At 40.9% G+C, this 12,536-nt stretch overlaps 1 protein-coding gene across 10 annotated transcripts in view; it reads right to left on the bottom strand.

Annotated features, from left to right (window-relative positions):
- CASK (calcium/calmodulin dependent serine protein kinase) overlaps positions 1–12,536 on the bottom strand; it is a 357,337-nt gene that overhangs the window by 38,755 nt on the left and 306,046 nt on the right. For 5 of the 10 annotated variants that reach the window (XM_075912872.2, XM_075912888.2, XM_006137901.4 and 2 more), the window contains 2 exons: positions 10,644–10,712; positions 7,196–7,264 (listed from right to left, as the gene is read on the bottom strand). In XM_075912872.2, the coding sequence (XP_075768987.1) occupies positions 7,196–7,264; positions 10,644–10,712 (138 nt within the window). The remainder of the gene's footprint in view (positions 1–7,195; positions 7,265–10,643; positions 10,713–12,536) is intronic. The other 5 variants (XM_075912913.2, XM_075912925.2, XM_075912920.2 and 2 more) reach the window with 2 other exon arrangements.

The following is a 12,536-nucleotide window of genomic DNA, read 5'->3' as shown; positions in this document are numbered from 1 at the left end:
ATGAAAGCTTATGCCCAAATAAAGCTGTTGGTCTTCAAGATGCCACAGGACGACCCTTTGTTTTCTAACTAGAGAGATAGTTAAGCTCTGGAACAGGATTTTCAGGGATGTTGTGGAATCCCCATCACCGGAGAATTTTTAAGAACTTAGATTAAATACCCATCAGGATTTACTTGGTTCTACTACAGCTCCTCCTGCTGAGATAGATGACCTCTCTAAGTCTCTTCCAGTCCTGGATTTCTATTATTGTGTGATTCTATTTAACAAAAAGCCACCACTTGCCTGAGCCATGCAGGGTGACTTTATGCTCCAGAGGAGTTTCATGGTGGTTGAGACATTATCTGCAAAGCGCATGTTAGAACATTATGGAATGTGAAATGGGGATCTGTGATTGTTTTGGTCTTAAAGAGTGCAGAAAAGGGATAATTGCTGAACCTCCTGTTTATCCTTGCTATTTGAAATGCACTGTACATTACAATATGAGCTCATCATCAAAAATCTCAAGCACTAATTGGATATTGATTCTTTACACAAAATAATTCATTTACATATTGTATAAAAACCAAGAACGCAGGAATGTAATGTTCCATGCCTAAAATCCTCTTAGGTTTGCTGAATTGTCGGTATCATAATATTAAAGAACAAAATGAGAAAAAAAAACAGAAAAAATTAGAAATCCTTTGTGCATAGCTTATTAAACAGTGCATTTAACAAGTGCATTAGAAAGATCCCATCTACCCTGGTCACAAGACATTTATCTGATTAGACTTCACCATTAACAATATATTAACATATATACAAAAGTTATGTAACAGCACTCATAACTATCCCAAAATGCCAACGAATAGTTCTAATAACAGGCACTATTTATTGTTGATGCCTGTACTATTTGATGTGCTGTATCAACTCAACATAGCATTCAGCCCTTATTAGTTTTGACTTGCTGGGTATGGCTTAAAATGAAATTCCATGAGTAACCACCTAGAGGAGCTCCAGACCTGAAGTAGAGGAGTGCAAGTTTGCTAGTCTTATAACTTTTAAGATCTTTTAGATCAATAAATTCCACCATAAAAACAAATAGCTCTGCATATTTCCATTAGATGGGTTTGGAGAAAATACATAGTCATTTGGCTGCCTTAGTCATTTACAGTACTTAACAGATTGGCAGAAACACATTTTTTTTTTTTTGCAAAAATCTTCAAGTACAACAACTTACTTGGATAACTGGAAGGCTAAATAAGCTACTTTTTATTTATTTTTTAATGATCTGTGCTTCAAGGAATTGTTCCTTGTTTTTCTGTATTTGGCTTATTACCTGTCCTGGCTAGGATGATTTAGTTGGGATTGGTCCTGCTTTGGGCAGGGGGCTAGAGTCGACCTCCTGAGGACTCTTCCAGCCCTATGAGTCTATGATTCTACGCCCATTTAAGTAACATTAGATGGTGGGTAAAAGAAGGGTTAAGTCAGCTTTAGAGTGGCTGTGCAGAACCACCAACCCACTCAAGAAAGGGCTCATTGAGACAGCCAATCAAGGGAAGCCTTGTCAGAACAGCCAATCAGGGCCAGTAAGGATCATACATAAAAGGGCTGTTCAGCAGAACAGAGGCCAGTCTCTCCCTGGAGGCAAAGGAGAAGAACTTAAATTAAATTTTTAAATTAATGGAGATTGCCTATCTTCTAGAACTGGAAAGGACCTTGAAAGGTCATCGAGTCCAGTCCCCTGCCTTCACAGCAGGACCAAGTACCATCCCAGATTAATTTTTGCCCCAAATGGCCTCCAAAAGGATTGAACTCACAAACCTAGGTTTAGTAGGCCAATACTCAAACCACTGAGCTATCCCTTAAAGCCAGCACCCAGGACAGCACAGAGGTGGGCAGGATTAGGTGGTGCGAGAGGAAGTGCCAGTCAGCTAATTGCCAGACTGGCGGGTACGTCTAGATTGCAGGGCTTTTCTGGGATATGTTCAAGGAACGAGTCTGCTTTTCTGGAAAAAAAAAAAGTCAGAAAAGCAGATGCATATTGTCGGCATCCCTGCAAACCCCATTTTACGAGGAAGAAGGGATATTTTGAGAGAAGGTTTTTCCCCCCGAAATTTGGCCCTGTGTAGATAGGGCCTCTTTTGGAAGTAAATCAGAAAAAGATACGCAGTATGTGTACCGCAAATTGTGTTTCTTTTTCCGATATATCTTTGTAGTCTAGGCATAGCCTGAGGCTTTGACTCAAGGGGCAGAAAAGGTGCTGCTGCAGAGAAGTGGTCCAGGGAAGTAGACAAAGGAGTCAGAGGAGGGGCAGTATGTGGCTGCCAGCTAGAAGGGTCCTGGGTTGGGACCCAAAGTAGTGGTGTCTGCTCCCTTTCTGTGGCTCCAACTTGCCACTAAGGGGAATGGCCAGCAATTTGTCCCTGGGGCAAGTGGATGGAACTTGGACTGCAGTCAACCACTGAGACAAGTGGCTGGACAGCGGACTGCTGTTCCACTGAAAGAGAGGAGAATGGAAATGGGCACAACCAGAGGGCTGTGTCCTAGAGAGGACTCTGCAATCCTTGAAAGTGATATGGCTCTGGAGCATATATTACAGCAGTGAGACATGACTAGAGGAGGGAGTCCTGTGTAAAGACTGGGATTTAGCTCAGAGCAGCCAGCAGGAGGTGCCACAGTGGTGAGTCACGCCCTGTCACATCCCCTCAGATGCAGTCATCTGTTGGCACTGCCCACCTCTCTGTCTGTCTAAAACAGATGTAATATGTACCTTACTTTGGTACCCTTGATTTGGTTTGTTTGTGAAATGACAGTTTGCCAATGGGCAAACTTTAAGAAATACTGGAAGCAGACACAGCCTATGTGTCTCACCTGGGCAAGGAAAAAGTCCAGATAGAGGCAGAGGGCACCACATAAGTGCATAGTCTCCTGATTGCATCTCCCTCCAAGGGATGATTTCTTGGCCTACTACAAAGACCTATGGGCCTGAGGATATTCTGAGATCAGTCTCAGTGTAATGCCCCTGTGACCAGCTTTTATTTCTTAAGAGCTGCTAAGGAACATAACTTGTTCTGACTTCCCTAGTGGCATTAAATAATCAATGTTTCATGGGCTATGTGGGAGTCCATGAAATCTATATAGTGCCCCTTGAACCGCTGAATAGTTGGAACTATCACAAACCCAAACAAAATTTTAAAAAAGAACGCCGTGAGTAAGTTTGGTACCTCTGAGGAACCAATAATCACAATTAAGAATTAGTGTGATATGCTCTTAGGTCCCCAATTGCTAATTCCACAAATCAATGAAGCCAAAGAACAAGAAGGTTGTTCTAACTGAAGAATTGCTAACATACAGTTTCTCTTTGTAAGAAAAGGGGAAAAAGTGATCTGGGGAACTAAAGGTCTGTTAGTTTGTACTCAATTGTATGCAAGATCTTGGAACAAATTTTGAAAGAGTTTATTTCTATAGTTAAAGGACATAGAAATAAACAGCAATTGGGATAAATCCAGCATGATTTTATTAAAGGTAGACTGTGCCAGACCAACCTGATCTCCTTCTTTGAGAAGGAAATTGATTTGTTCCACAAAGGAAATGCAATGATCTAAGCTACCTGAATGTCAAGTCAGGCATTTGATACAAGTCTCTGAGGAGAAGCTATGTTAGTGTGTCTCTTCAAAAACAATGAGGAGTTTTGTGGTTCCTTAGGGTGTGTCTAGACTACAGGGTTTTTTCGAAAAAAGTGGACTTTTTTCGAAAAAACATCCCGTGTCTAGACTGCCATTGTGTTCTTTCGAAATTAAATCGAAAGAACACAGCGTTTTTTTTTGACCGCAGTAAACCTTATTTTACAAGGAAGAATGCCTTTTTTCAAAAGTTCTCTTTTGAAAAAAGGTGTTCTTGAATGCCAACAGGACTTTTTCGAAAGAGAACATCCAGACTGCCTGGGTGCTCTCTTTCGAAAAAGCGGCTTGTAGTCTAGACATAGCCTTAGAGACTAACAGCTTTATTAGGGCATAAGCTTTCATGGGTAAAACCCCCTTTGTCAGATGAACTGGAGTGGAAGTTGCAGAAGCAGGAGTATATATAAGGAAGACGTTTTTCGTGTTAATGAAGCTAATCAAGTCAGGGTAGAAGTAGGTCATTCATAGAATTTGGTGTGGAGATGGGAATATCCAGAGAAGGGAAATTGCCTTTGTAATTCATTAATCAGTTGAGATCCTTATTCAATCCTAAATTGATAGTGTTGAATTTGCAAATGAATTCCAGTTCAGCTGTCTCCCTCTCTTTGCAATCGGGTTTTGAAATTCTTTTGTAGAAAGATCCACAGGACTCCTCACTGTTTTTGCATTTGTTATAGTTCAACATGAGAAATTATTAGTTAAATTGGAGAAAATGGGAATTAGTATGAGGACAGAAATATGGGGATAAATATGAGGACTGATTAAAGGGGAGCCTGCAAAGGGTCATGCTGAAAGGTGATATCAGGCAGGATAAAGGTTACTAGTAAAACTACCCTGGACTTGGTCCTGGGGCCAATCTTAGTTAACACTTTTATTACTGACCTTGGAAAAAGAAAATGGGAGTGTGTTAAAAAAATTGCAGATGACACAAAGTTGAGAGGTATTCCCAAAATGGATGAGGACCAGAATATGATATAAAAGATTTGGATGACCTTGAAAACTGGAGTAATAGAAATGGAGTGAAATTTAATAGGGCATAGTGCAAAGTCACACAGGACTAAAAACAATCATTTTTGCTATAAGATGGGGACTATTAGCAGGAAGTGAAGAGCATGAAAATGACCTGCATGAACTGGGTGATCTCTGGATGATTCTGAGTAAAGCTAAGATTTAGTGATGGGTATTTATAGTAGAAGTCATGGACAGATCATGGGCAATGAACGAAAATTCACAGTCCCATGACCAGTCTGTGATTTCTACTATAAATACCCCTGCATAAATCTTAGGTACTCTCAAAAGGGAAGGTACCAGAAGCACTGTTGCTATTCTTGAAGGAGGCCTACAGGCACTACTGGTGAGAGGGACACTGGAATGCTGCTGGTGTGTGTGTGTGTGTGTGTGTGTAGGAGCTCAGGGCACCACTACTACAGCTTGAGGGGGGCTGGCCTAGGACACAGTTATTGTACCTCCGAGTGAAGGAGGGAGGGCAGGTCTGGGCAAATTACCACAGCTTGGGGTGTGTGTGTAGGCTGGGGCCCTGCTACTGTAGCTGGTGAGAGGGGTCAGCCTTGGACTGCAGCTGGGGGTGGTGGTGGCCCAGGGTGCTGCTATTGCAGTCTGTGGGAGAAGGGGGTGGCCTGGGACCACCACTGCAGCATCCAACGTGAGGTATTTCCAGTAGAGACAGGGACGTCTTAGTAACATTATAAAAGGTACTGGTGCAACCTGAGCTAGAATTCTGTGTGCAGTTCCGGTCTTCCAAGTTTAAGAAACACAAATTCAAACTGGAATGGGTGCAGAGAAGAGCCACTAGGATATGAGGATGACTCAAAGAGCTTGGTTTAACTTAACCAAAGAAAGGCTGAGGGAGATAGGATTGCTATCTATAAATACATTAGAGGGATAAATACCCAGAGAAGGAGAGTAATTATTTAAGTTATGCATCAGTATGGGTACAAGAGTAAATGGCTATACAATTGGCCTCAATAAGTTTAGGCTTGAAATTAGATAAAGTGACCATCAGAGATGTGAAGTTTTGCTATAGCCTCACTAGGGGAGTAGTGGGGGCAATAAACCTACTTGGCGTCAGTTGGTAAGTTTGTGGAGGGGATGACATGATGAGATTGCCTACAATGGCACGTAGTAAACTGCGACTGCTAGCAGCTAAGATCTCCAATGGCTGGTGGTGGGATGCTAGATGGGAAGGGCTCTGAGTTACTACAGAGAATTCTTTTCCAGGTGCTGTGTTGCAGAAAGGTCTGGGAATCATCTTTCTGCCACGTTTGCAGTCAGGAAGGAATTTTCCACAGCTTCAGACTGGCAGAGACCCCCTTCCCCCATTTTTTTTGTCTGCACATGCAGCATGGTGTATGAACAACTTGCAGGCTTAAACTAGTGTAAATGGTAATGTTTCTATTACTTAAGTCAGTGGTCCCCAACCTTCTGGGGCTGCCGGGCACCCAGGGACAGGGCCACTCACACGCTGGGCACCCGGGGGCAGGGCCACCCATATGCTGCGCACCCAGGGGCCAGGGCCGCCCATGCGCCGCACTCCTGGGGCCAGCGCCACTCCTGTGCCACGTGCCCGGGGCAGGGATGCTCATACGCCACGTGCCCGGGGCCAGCACAGTCTATGTACCGCGCGCCCGGGGGTGGGGCCACCCATACGCTGCATGCCCAGGGGCCGGCACCGCCCATGCATCACGTGTCCGGGGGCGGCGCTGGCCCCGATCACTCGGCAGGCGCACAGAAATGGCCCGGCGGGCGTCATGGCACCTGTGGGGACTCACTACTTGAGGACTCAGTAACTAAGGGTCTCTCACTGGAGCATTAGATGATCATGTGGTCCCTTCTGGATTTAACGTCTATGACTAAGAAAAAACTAAAGGGGACAGTGGATACTGTGAACTTTGGGCTATACTGATTTGCTCAACTACAAGAGGAATTCATTGCATACAGCCTATTGGAAGACAGCAGACACAATGTAGCCTCTTCTTAGAATACAAGGACTGCTTAGAATTAGAACAGAAAAATTCAGGATCCAAAACTGCCAATCCTCCTGGGAGGTAGAGGCAAACACAGAACAGACTAAGTGTTTCAAGCAGGCCAGAATTAATGCAAATTTGGACTAGGTGCTTTGAGCAGCCAAGATTAAAGCAGCACTACCTGAACACCAGGATTTCTGCTTAGGCCACCTAAACACACACTACATTAAGGAGAGAAAGTGAAGTAAAGTGACACTTCTGCATCCCCTCTTTGATTTTTTCTATAGTGTTTATTGCTATAATAAAGCATGGAAATGTTCCAAAATATTCTCCTAGAATACTGACATCTCACTACATAGTTTTGTCTTAATAGGTAACTCCCCTTGTAGGCATCAAGGATTTGGCTTGCCTTTTAGTTCAGCTTTAGTACATCTAGGTAATCTCAATTAGTTGTTCTAACAGTGACCTCTGGATGAAGAAAAATCTAAAGTAGTATGACAGCTTTCTGTCCAAGCGGAATACAACTCAGATTTGAAACCTGCTTCACTTTACCTTATCATGGATGAGCAAGATCTGGCAGCCTGTCCCCCTCATGCCATGAGAAATGCACGAAGAGATCTGCTAAAAGATGATGAAGCATATTCACTGCATGACAGCCAAAGATCTGAGTGAGTTTGGAATAAAATCTCAGTTGGAGATTTTCAAAGCTGACCCACTGAAACTAAAATGAGTTGTGTAATTAAATCCCTTACCTGCTTTTCAAAATCTTAACCACATATAACAGCCTGGATTCAAGCACATTATGATTAACCACTGACTCAGAAGTGATTAACCTACTCTTACAATAAGACTCTTCACAATAAGAGGATCATACTTCATTTTCAGCAGTCATGAACAGATATATCTCTACATATTACTGATGGCTTCATGATCAAGTAACAAGAACTGCATTAAACATTATGAAAGAGCCTCATATGTGGACAGATATAATTGAATATTTACAAGACTCATATATTCAAAGGTGATGTCTTCCAAATATAGAAAAAAATGTGTCTTTATATCTAAAGGCATATTATGTTTGATTTTAAGAACAGTTAATTATGTCTGAGGGTAATAAGTAGAGAAAAATCTGAATGATATGATCAACAGTTTAGAATTTTTTAAAAAATTCAGTGGCACTAACTTTGTATTTCCCTAGCTGCAAAGCTAGTCTATTGTACTAGGATGACTTCAATTGTCTATGCCTTGGAGGAAGTAATACAATAAAGTTTTGAAATGGTCAGAAACATTTCTAAAACAGATTTGCCATATATGATGTTACTATTTTAAGACCAAGCTGTGACCAAACAGACTCCTGTATTCACACCCTACATACCACTGTAATAATCTAAAGAATAGGCCTTGTGAAGTATAATTTGAAATCTAATAACTAGCTGGTCTTTTGGGTGGTCCAAGGCAGGAGTGTTTCTTACTTTCATGGGGAACCCTATGCACTGAGTGCTTGGGGCTTTGGGACTGACACCTCCACTCCACAGCTCATGCTTGGAGGGGCACTGGCGGTTGGCTGAGGCCAATGTACAGGGGAGGTGAGGAGAAGAGTCTCCCAGGTCTGGATCAGAGTGGGGACTCATAGCCTCCTCCATCAGCTTCTTTGATGGCACATCAGGACTTGAGAATTTGGTCAGCAGTGTTGCTTGGAACATATGATAAACATTTTACCTTGAAGCAAATTTACGTTGTTAAGTTCTAGTTATTAGGAAGCATTTAATCTTTATTTCTCTCAATTATTTCTGACTGTAATACCTGATACTTGTACTCAAAACTAATCCAATGTTGTGTTTTAACTGAATAGTTTCGTAACTCCAATTAAAGTAGCAATCTTTGCAGGAGAAACAAACCTCTCATATCTGAATGGTCCAGAACACACATTTTTGGAGAAAATCTGGGACTGGGAGTGTGTTGGGGTCACCTTGTAAGCTGTAACCGAGGCTGGTAGAAGCCATAGTGTTGACTGGAGAATTACTGCTAAGATGCAGCTGTACAGAGACCTACATGCTGATTGAAGAACCCAGGTTGGGAGAGGCTGCAGCAAAGATTGTGAACTACCTATGGTGGCAAAGCAGGTGGTGAGACAACCCTTCACTTGTCTGGATTGCATCCTGAAATGTGACACAGATCTCTCTCAATATACTCTGGGATAAGAACAACTATTTTATGGCTTTCTAAAATGGCATACAACATCTTCATTTTTAGCCCTCTGTTTTTGAAAGAGACTGGCCTTAAAGACTTTAAACTAGCTCAGAACCAAATATTACCTGGTCTATTTCACATACTTGCACAATTCCAAGGGAGAAATTCTATATTTGTGGGGAGAAGAGAAGAAAGGGAAAGGTACCATTTTTTGTAGCACTATGATTTTTAAAAGTGGCTGTTGCAGTTCTAAGGTTTGGAATGCTAGAAGCATTCCTAGTGCAGATGTGTTCATGGGCACAGAACAGATAAGATAGACGAAGGCATGATGAATGCAATTTACCACGTGCCTGACATCACTGTGCCTAATTTTCCCCAGTCCTTTAATCTCACATTTCTAATTCTGATGTTTTGCCTGACTGAAAGTAGGAGTCCATCCTCATTCTTTTTCTAGAACAGAAGGCACGAAAGGAACTACATTAAAAGACTAAGCAAAAGAAATGTCCTATTGTTACTATTTGCCTCAGACAACATCTTTTTCCTTGAATATTAAAACTTTCATTTGGATTTATAAATTTGGTTTACTTCATCTTGATTTATCATGTTCTTAGTAAGTTTACAATGTATTAGTTTATTTCATTTTATTATTAGGAGGTCAAACATCTTCCATTATTACTGATTCAAGTAACAGCACAAGAAGTGAGACATATTCCTTAGTACCAGTCTAGAATTTCTCCCCTATTTGGGATTATTACAAGCTTTTTGTATTTCACTGGCAGCTTTGCTTTGTTTTTGCTCTTGTCTTTGGTGAAAAATTGGTTACAACTAGAAGGTTAAAAAAATTCATTTTTATAAGGGAGAAATATTGGAATTTTTCATAAAGGTCTTTCCACTTTTCTTAAAAATAAAGAGGATAAAAGAAATGTAGAAAGACAGAATAACGGCCTTCTTCAAATAAACATGATAACTATTTTTAAAAATCCAAGTGACAATGAAAATTTTAGTTTCTGTATGCTGATGATCTATAACATGCACTTCCAGATAAACAAGTCAACCAGGGTAAAATTGCAGATCTAATGGGAGTTCTGCCTTTGACTACAGTGGGGTCCAGGTCTTCACCCAAAGATCCCTGCTTCCACATTTGGGAATGGTTTGTACAACTGAACAAGCACCATGGAAAGAATAGCATTGCTCACGCAGCGCTTATGCCAATCTGTAAGCCCAAATAGGAAGAATATCTTTCTCTAATAACTTTGCTAATTCAAAGAGTACTGAATTCCAAACATGTTTTTCTTGAACAACAATATATAACCAATTCTACATAGAAACATAAGTGTTTCACATGTTACTGTTACAGGCATTTAATTATCACAAATTTACCTGAACATATTTATACAGAACCAGGATCTTCAATTAACCCTTAACAGCCCAAATCAATCAATCAATTGATCTACACATTTTTTCATGTTAAAAACAGAGAAGAAATATTTATTCAAGCTCCTGAACTTAGGAACTCAAATAGACTTCCCAGACAAAGTATTTTAAATCATTAATTTTAAAACAGGGGATTCCATACTTCCATTACAAGCTGTAAAGGATTAGTTAAGGTGCTGATGAGATGAATATGAAGGCAGGGCTGAGTAGGTGGGTGGGACCTACTCCTGTTCCGTTATCTTTGTTGTAAAATTGGTGTGCGTGATCTAACAGCACAGGCAGAAACAATTTCCCAGAAAGCAAGAACATTCAGCCATCAGCAGGCAGTTAGTTACAGGGCCGAGAAAGGATGGAAATGGTTCATTAAACTCATTACCTCACAAGACGAAGACTGAGTGCGATAACTTGGTACAATCTTGAATGTGATGCTCCCCCGCATTTCCCTCTAGAGAGAGAAAATTATTTCTTTAAAAAAACAAAATGTTGCAGATAAAACACAAAAAACCACTCTAATACCTGTAAGAAAAACAGCACAGCCTCTCTGTGATCAGCAGCAGTTCTTCCTAAAATAAACCTTTAGAAATAAACTGGAAAGCTTTTACAAGCATGTGCTTTCCCTTAGAAACAAACACATTCAGACTGGCTCTTATTAACAGAAAAGCAAATATATACCATTAGTGATAGCATGACTGGTCTTCAGAAGTCGAGAGATTACAGCTGTATTTTTAGATGAGACTTGAGTACACATTTCCATTTCCCTCAGCTATTTTCTTGTGATTTACATAATTCTTTTGTTGTAAAATAAATTAATTTTCCCTGATCAATTTACTTAATTTCAGTGCTTTTTTTTGTTAAAAAAAAAAACAAACAAAAAAAAAAACAAAAAACCAAACCACTAGGAATAATTTGTCAAGAAAAAAAAAGTGCTGGGGCCAAAATGTGGTTGCGGTCCCTTTTATTGCCACTTACTTTTTAATAATTTGAAAGGTACTGCTTACTTTTCAATAATTTGTGATGTTGAAGATGTTTTGTCTCTACGGATGCTCCATCAGAGGAGGAATGCATGCCTGTGAGCTCTTGTCTGGAGATTTGAATGAACAGTTTCCACAGGGCTGCACCTCTGCATTACATGGCCTCATGCTTCTGTGTGAGGGCTTGTAGGGGGGAGAAGCAGACCTAGCACAGCTCCAGTTACTTCTTAACTATAGAGCCAGAGATTTTGCAGCAGAGGGGAGTAGAGTACCTATAGGGACAAAACATTCTAGAAGAATTCAAGTTACTGAAAGATAAGTGACCTCTCCTTCTCTGAGTATATGTCCCTGTGGGTGCTCCATAGTCTTTGTCGCAGTCACTACCAAACAGTAGCTCAACATAGAGGTGAATGCTGAGGAGGAGGTGGATCCAAGATGCGGTAGAAGATGATGTCACCAAAGATTGTGTACATTTTGGACACAGGTAGAATAACAGTGTTTAGAGAATGTGTGAACTGAGGACCAAGTTGAGGAACTGCTAATTTTGGTGACAGGAATGTTTTTGAGGAGGATGAAGATGTGGACTGAGTCCTGGCAGGGTGTGCTGTCACCCAGGGTATTTGGGGTAGTGTTGTTAGATCCCAATGACTTTGCAGCAGGTTATGTTGCAACTTGAAACCCATTTTGGTAATTTCTGATATCAACTGTCTTCATTCTTCCAGAAAAGGATGCAAAGTGTCTAGGGGAACCATGAAGGGTCAAGACAGAAGACTAGTGTTCTCTGAATGTCTAATGTGCAAAAGCTAAAGGAGTGAGGTTTGGGGAAGAATAATGGCAAATGAATATCCTGATTGATATGGAAATCTGACTAAACTTCAGGAACAGAGAATCAGGGCATGGCGTGACCCTGTTATGGTAGAAGATAGAGCAAGGTGAGTAGCCACAAGTGCCACAACTTCTTCCACCTTTCTAACCAAGGAGTGACCACCAGGTAGAGGGTCTTAAAGGTTTGTGCCCAGAGGTTTGAGTGTAGAGTTTCTTAAGACAGTGAGAACCAAGTTAAGATCCCATGGAAGTGTGGCATTCCAATTATATGGAAAGAGATGTGCTAAACTCTTGAGAAATATAGCCAAGAGGCCCCATATAGGTGAATTAGATGCCAAAATAGCTGCTAGGTATTTGACAAAACTCATAGTTCTTGTTTTTTTAATTCCAACAAATAATCAAGGAAGAGGTTCAGATACAGATACAGAGTGACAGGAACACTATAAAAGGAAACATTTAAACTTCTGCAAGTA

The sequence above is a fragment of the Pelodiscus sinensis genome, chromosome 1 (assembly GCF_052426305.1).
Source record: "Pelodiscus sinensis isolate ZL-2025 chromosome 1, ASM5242630v1, whole genome shotgun sequence".
NCBI classification, from domain to species: domain Eukaryota; kingdom Metazoa; phylum Chordata; order Testudines; family Trionychidae; genus Pelodiscus; species Pelodiscus sinensis.
Note: the sequence above shows the minus strand (reverse complement) of the source record. Positions and strands in the feature narration are given on the sequence as shown.